Source organism: Lactuca virosa, chromosome 6 (genome assembly GCF_052849685.1).
Source record: "Lactuca virosa cultivar CGN04683 chromosome 6, Lactuca_virosa_CGN04683_v6, whole genome shotgun sequence".
Lineage (NCBI taxonomy): Eukaryota > Viridiplantae > Streptophyta > Magnoliopsida > Asterales > Asteraceae > Lactuca > Lactuca virosa.
This window is the reverse complement of record NC_136431.1, coordinates 121,043,881-121,051,051: the sequence shown is the minus strand read 5'-3', so window position 1 is coordinate 121,051,051 and position 7,171 is coordinate 121,043,881. Positions and strand designations below refer to the sequence as shown.

General features: G+C 33.6%; 2 protein-coding genes across 2 annotated transcripts; both read right to left on the bottom strand.

The window, feature by feature from the left end:
- LOC145121907 (uncharacterized) lies at window positions 1-2,386 on the bottom strand. Its single transcript, XM_079057589.1, has 4 exons — window positions 1,190-2,386; window positions 1,118-1,123; window positions 792-1,022; window positions 1-501 (listed from the first exon to the last, which is right to left on the bottom strand). Exons 1-4 carry the CDS (start codon window positions 2,384-2,386, stop codon window positions 1-3), a joined length of 1,935 nt encoding a protein of 644 aa, XP_078913715.1.
- A 931-nt stretch (window positions 2,387-3,317) lies between these two features.
- Window positions 3,318-5,518, bottom strand: LOC145122779 (putative pectinesterase 29). The gene is made up of 5 exons (XM_079058350.1): window positions 5,239-5,518; window positions 4,457-4,616; window positions 4,153-4,365; window positions 3,584-3,831; window positions 3,318-3,501 (listed from the first exon to the last, which is right to left on the bottom strand). The coding sequence occupies exons 1-5, from the start codon at window positions 5,505-5,507 to the stop codon at window positions 3,327-3,329; spliced, it is 1,065 nt and encodes a 354-aa protein (XP_078914476.1). The 5' UTR covers window positions 5,508-5,518; the 3' UTR covers window positions 3,318-3,326.
- Between the last annotated feature and the right edge of the window lie 1,653 nt (window positions 5,519-7,171).

Sequence of the window (7,171 nt, the reverse complement as noted above, 5' to 3'; positions counted from 1 at the left end):
CTAAGTGTGTTGACTATGTTGACTCTTTTGACTTGTGGATGTTGTTGTTTTTTTCATTGCCACATCCCTAGTCAGTGGCCTACCCTTTCTTTTCTTTTCCTTTGGAGGTTGGGGCTTACTTGGATTCTTGCAGGTTCTTTTGTTATGCCCTTCCTCCCCACAGTTCTGGCATATCTTTGTTTCTCCAACAGACTTTATCTTCTTGTACTCTCTATCCTTCTCTGTGACATGTTTCCTTCTTCTGGTTTTAGGTCTTCCTGGCATCCTCCTTGTAGGTGGTGGCAGTGGTTTGGCATATGGTGTCCTAGCCCACATTTTACTACCATTTAGAGGCCTCATATTGCCTTTGTAAGTCTCTGCAAACTTCTCTTTGGAAAACCATGAACTGATTAATGTTTCTGGTTGTTGTTGTGTGTGGTTCATAGCTGCACATACATGGACACATGGAATCCCAGATATTTCCCATAATCTACAAGTGCAGAATTGTTCTCCTAAGTCCACCTGAAAAGACTCAAATCCTAGTCTCACTTCAAATACATTTGTGTCACTAGCTACAACACTCTACAACCTGTAATTCATGCAATACATGTTAGTAAATAATCTTAATGAATATTGAATAAAGTTAGTCAATAATGTTACCTCATATCTTTACACCAGTCATCCAGCTTTGTCAATATTGTAGGACATACATCTCCCCTCCATGTTAAGTGTATTATAGACATCCTATAAAACCTCTCCATAACATACATTCTGAGCTCCTCCAACATAGTAAATAGTGGTTTAGTCCTTACCTCCAGAATTACTGAATTGAAGCTCTCTGATATACCATTTTCTACTGCTTCAGATGCTCTACCTTCCTTATAAAATGCTCTGCTCCAACTCTCTGGGTTCCTTGCCATGAGGTGTTCATAAGCACTTCCATTCATTTCTTTGAGTTCCTCCATTGTCTCAAGAAAAGATGACTTTGTAGTTGATATTGAAGCTGCCCAAAAATGTCTCTTGTAATCAATTCCATTGTACACCTTTTAAAGTTGACATACACATGTATGGCACACTGCCTATGCTCAACTAATGGTAACTTCTCCTTGACAGCCACTACTAATCCCTACATTCATACAAGAAACTGTAAAGATACAAAAAAGAGTAACCATAGATAAAAGAGTAAACAAACAAAAAAGAGTAAACATACCTTATGTTGATCATAAATTATTGTCAGACCTTCACCTAACTCTAAGCCAAGGTCTTCCGCAAGCAACTTAATAAACCACTCCCAGTTGTCCTTGTTTTCAACATCAATCACAGCCCAGGCTATTGGGTATACCTGGTTGTTCACATCCCTACCTATTGCAGTGAGTAGCTCCCCTTTGCATTGCCCTTTTAGAAAACAACCATCTAGTCCAATGACTCTCCTGCAACCCCTAATCCATCCATACTTTATAGCCTTAAAACATACATAGAATCTTTTAAAAACACTACTACCATATTCTTTGATATCAACTCCAACCTTTGTTGTACTACCAGATCTGATGATCTCTCCTCCATATTCCCATATACGAGCATAATGCTTTGATAACTTTCCAGTTAAAATTTCTAGTGCTTTCTTCTTAGCCCCATAGTATTGTCCCTTAGACACAATGCATAAAAATTTCTTTTTGATTTCTTCTTTCATCTCCATGACTTTCATTTTTGGTCTAACACACAATTTTTTCAAGAACTGTTTGGCTATCCAGTTAGGATTAACCAATGTGGCATGCTTGTACTCCCTAACACAAGTATGCTTATTAGTAAGTCCCTTAATTTGAAATGATTTCTCTTTGTTCATCCGGGATGCCCACAGCTTGAAGGTACATCTCTTTCCTTTATTGTCTAAACCACATTTTGCTTGAAGCCTTGTACTAGAAGATTTGGTCACCTTAATTGGATAACCATTGTGAACTGCATAGTTAGTCAGGCGGAACCTTAACTCAATTTGATTAGCATACTTTTCACCTAAATGTTGTTTCATTTTCTTCCAACAAACAGAAGGGTCATGAACACTAAATTTGGTTGGATCTTGATCAACCTCATCCTTGTCATCTTCAATTTCATTATCAGAATGACCTTCTTCTCTAATGACTTCATCATCGACATTTTCCCTCTTATTGTAAACAGAAACATTGCAAAAATCATAAAGGAAGGCATCAAAAGGTACTTTCAACTGTGGAAAAGTCGTGTGTTCATCTGCATCACAGTCACCCAATTCTTCATCGACAACAAATGCCCCTTCTGATTCGCTCTCCGATTCTGACTCTAATTCACTTTCTTCAAAATCAGAGTCGTAATATGGCCCCTTTTCCATTTCATCAGACGGTTGTGCTCTCCTTATTTTAGGTCGTGGTTTCCTCATCGTAAGCTTTCACCTTTCTTCGAAGTTACAGAGGGTAGAAACCCTAGTTAATGAGGGTAGAAACTTTTTGTCCTTTTTTTGCGTGACATGGATTTTAGTAGGATGATAAATGAGGGGGAAGGGGATGACATGTTAAATAAGGGGAAAGGGGATGACATGGACCATGCTACGAAGACGTATTAGGGGCATGGTAACTGGTTAACCGACTGTAATAGGTCATATGGTTACATTTAGTAAAAAATCAATAACACAGTGTCAAAATTGACACAAAAAAAATACGGTGTAAAATTCGAATTTCTGTGTAAACTGAGTGTCTTTTGTGCTATGTACCCTATCTTTTTTAATATTAGAAAGACTTGAAAGCTTTGGTGCTCATGTAATAACTTTTGTTACAAAAGACAAGTCTTTTAGATTGAATTTATTTTGTATAAAATAAAAGTTAAAAGCTGACAAAGTTAAGCTAAAAGCTTAGAAATTATCCATGCCAAACACACCTTATATTGCATTGATGTAAAACGTAAATGTAATTGTAAAAGTTAATAGGACACTTTTGTAATTATAAATGTAATTGTAAAAGTTAAATGACAGTTGAAAAATCAGTTGTAGTGCACTGGAGTAATACAGAATTTAAAAGATGGGATCGTAAGCCAAACATATCATCAAATAGAATCTCAATTAATTGCATTGTACCAAACGTGTTCCAAACTTAGACATCATTTAGTTTCAAACTCAAACTGGACCTACATTCTTATCTTTCCATTACCATTTACATGCGCCAAATCATAGTAAAAAACCAATACTCGAAGATGATCAACCTTAATGTGAATAAATACATAAAAAACAATTTGAAACGTAGATTCAAACTTACAATTTAACAAATCCAGAAACATCTCAAGATTAAGAAAAAACTAACCAAAAAAAGAAAGATTTAAAGACGAATTCATGAAGTCAACATATTAAAAGCTAGATTCCTAATCCAACCTTCTTGATCAATATAAGATATGCTTGTCAACCTGGAAACCTCCTCCTTGCTCAGCCGCCTCTCCCACCCTGCTCTTCCCGACATATCCGCTCCTCCTCCCCGACATTCCTCCTCCGCAAACACCAAATCATTCCTGCTTCACCAAATAAAACCATTATAATAAAAGAAATAATGAAAATTGGTCGCCGGAAAAGAGGGAGATTGAGATGGTGTACACTGTAGCGCCAAGAAAGTCGACGGATAACCACCCTTGGGGAACAACGATGTCTGAGAGCGTGGAGTTGTAGAAAAGAACTCGAGCAAAGCCTCGCCATGGCCTTCCCAAGTACGCCGTGCCATTTCCGACCACATTGCAGTCTTTGAAGACGAAGCCGTTGGTCTCACTTGCATCTTCTCTTGATTGGGCGGTGATAAACCCTGGTTGAGGACTTAAGAACCCCGCAATCACCGACAGTGTACACCTCTACAAAACATTACATATCCAAATCAAAAGCTTAATTCAATCAATTAGATGACAAATTTTCTATTTTGTTTCTCTACTTTACACGTTATATGACACATATAGTTTACTTGGCATCCACATAAGCAAATTGCCTTAAATGCCAGAAAAAGACATGTGAGTTGGTGATTATTTTGTGCAAAGGTAAAAAAAAAAGTTAAATATGTTGCGATTTGAAGTAATTTGTCTTGTTTGATATTCCTAGTGTTACAATATTCACGAAATATAATAAAATCCTAACATTATCTACAAACATATAACCAAATAGTTGTGTACTTGTGTTACCTCGTATATAGACTGACCGGAGCCCATGATGAAGTCAACTGCACCACGTATGGAACATAATTTGTAGTAATGTCTACCGGAAACATCCCACAATGTGTCTTGAACACCCATAAAACCACATCGGTAAAATGCCGATTTGTCGCCGGAGATTTTAGCCGCCAGTGCCGGAACTATTGGGTTGCCGTTGCTTCCCAAAGGGTAATTGTAAGAATTCTGATCATATGAAACCAAGTTAATATAACATGAATTTCATATATGTAAGATGTGATAATGAAAAGGTGCATATACATAGTAGTGTACATACGATGAACGTTATGCTCTTAACGACGATCTCATCCGCTTCAGAAGTAAAAGTGGCATCGGTTTCAATGGAGTCATGGGAGCTCCATACAACGAAGGTTTTTCTTTTACCATCTCCTTTTAGATAAATCTTGGGTTTATCGTTAGGGATTTTAATTTGTTCACTACATGTATGTACAAAAAACAAACAACATAAGATTAAGGTCAATCAAAGCGAATTTAAATTAACGAGTATATATAGCTATTTGCTTTTTTGTTGTAAACTAACTATTAATCATTGCAAAATAATCCACATGAGTATGAAAAAGAAAAAAATGAATATATAAAAAATGGAATTAAAATACTATATATCATTTTCCATTTAACCAATTCAATCATTCATCTATTCTAGCAGGACATTTATAAACCGAATAATAAAATCTGTGTTAAGGAAACAAAATTTACAAACTCACAAATATTTTATTTGATGGACAAGTTGTTTTAATTTATAATTTTTTGTTATAATCTTTAATTACCTAATCTAACTACATAAATTGAAGGGGTTGATGCCTTGATGCTTCTTATTAGAATCAGAAATAATAATGATCTAAACATTTTCTTGTTCTTTAATATAAAAGTATATCATGAAACCCTAAAAGTCTCTAGTTTGAGTTTTACACCCCAATGACGAATTTGTATCATATATCAATCGATTTATCAGTGATGGTGATTGTAAGATGTGTTTTTACGTGTTTTTAATAAATCATAAATAGATAAATAAAGATTATAAAAGTTAGAAAATCATACTTGTATGTGCCAGTCTTCACATAAACACAAATCCACTGCATGTTATCAGAAGGAACAGCATCAATGGCTGACTGAATGGTGGTGTAGTTTCCCCGGCCAGACTGGTCCACAGTGATCGTCTGATAATCTGCCACTGCTGCTCCGCCGTACTTCCAATACTCTGACGGTTGTCTTCTTCCACCTCCGCCAATAACACCACATTCTGATATTTCCAAAGCTATGAACAATAGAAGAACGAACAGAAACCTTTCAAGAACTTCCATTTTCATGGGATTTAAAACCTTCGACAACACTAATTGTTTGGACAAGAAGATGATGAATCCTATGTATGCTTGGGAAGCTCAAGGGTTTTATCTTTTATGAATGTTAAGTGAATAAATATTGATTATTTTCCTGTTTTACAAAGATTATCTTCTTTAATTGAGAGGGAAACGAAAACATTTTAATTCCTTATTAGTAAATATTTTTCTTAAACGGTTATAAATATTATTCCTTTATTTAATAGTTTCAACTTTCAACACTGAATCATATTTGTATCAAAAATACTTATATACTTATATTTGTATTTTAATGTAATTATAAAATTTGAACACAAATATATTTTAACGAGTGTTAAAATCTGAAAAATACTCGTTTAACATTCAAGTTCTTATGACATGAATTAATGTGATACATCAAAACAATTAATTTGAGGAAAGAATATAATTATTTCATTTACAATATAAATTTAACCTTGTAAAGTATATTAATATTTTGTCCTCTAAAGATGCATTTTTTTATTAAAAAACTTTTTATTTAATACAATGGAATAGTTTTTTATATATAAAATTACCTTTTTGTCAAGTTATCTAAGAAAATGTACTCATCTCTAAACAAGACTATCTTCAAAATACTTTTATATAAATTTTTAAGGAGTAAAAGTTAAATAAACGCGACATATATGTTTTGACACAACAAGCTCCTAAAAATAGTAACGAATCAAGTGAATTATATATCTTATATTCGGCTTTACTGTAAATTGATTTTGTTATGAATATGTGACGATTATGAAAATACTCAACATATATACTTTCTTCTAATTAGGAGAAATGAATAATTACCAAATATATCAAAAGAACCCTTGGTTTTGATTTTGTGTATTTATTTCGGTTTCTATAGTAAATAAGGAAAAGAATCAGACAACAAGCAAGAAGATCAATATATTCCATAACAGAACCTCCATTACAGCAACTATTGGATGCATTTTATACTATATAGTCAAATAATGTTTTAAAATATGTAATTTAAAAGATATGGAGGTATATTATTTGGGTGATGAGTGATTTTATATTTCGAATTATCATAATTAAACTTGTAATAAGAAAATCAATCATAACTACTATGAAAAATTGAAAATACATGCTACAAATAGACAGGTTAACATTTTTGTTCTATTTTTAAGGTGTATGGTTGCAAAATGTAAAAGGGATAATGACTTAAAAGGGTAATATACTTTTTGATTTGTATATATCTTATCACTGAGTTTTTTTTTCCATTCATATTTACTCATTCAACTTGTTTAACTGTACACATTCAGTCCTTATAACCGACTACTCCAGATAAACCGGGAAAAATGACTTAATAAGGTAATATATCTCATACTTTGTACACATTTAGTCATTAATATTTTTTTATACATTTAGTCCTAAATATTTTTTGTTGCAAAATAAGTCATTGCTATTTTTGTACGTATTCAATGTTTAACGGGAGTAATCTAAACGAAAATTGTAGTAGACTCAAATACGAATGTGTGAATAAAAAGATCGTTAAAATCTGAGATCGTATGAAAAAATTACGACGTTCAGAACACAATACCTAAGCACCAATCAATCGAGGCCGCAGTGAACATAAGGATGAACAACCCCAACACCTCATTAATGATTGTCCTATATAG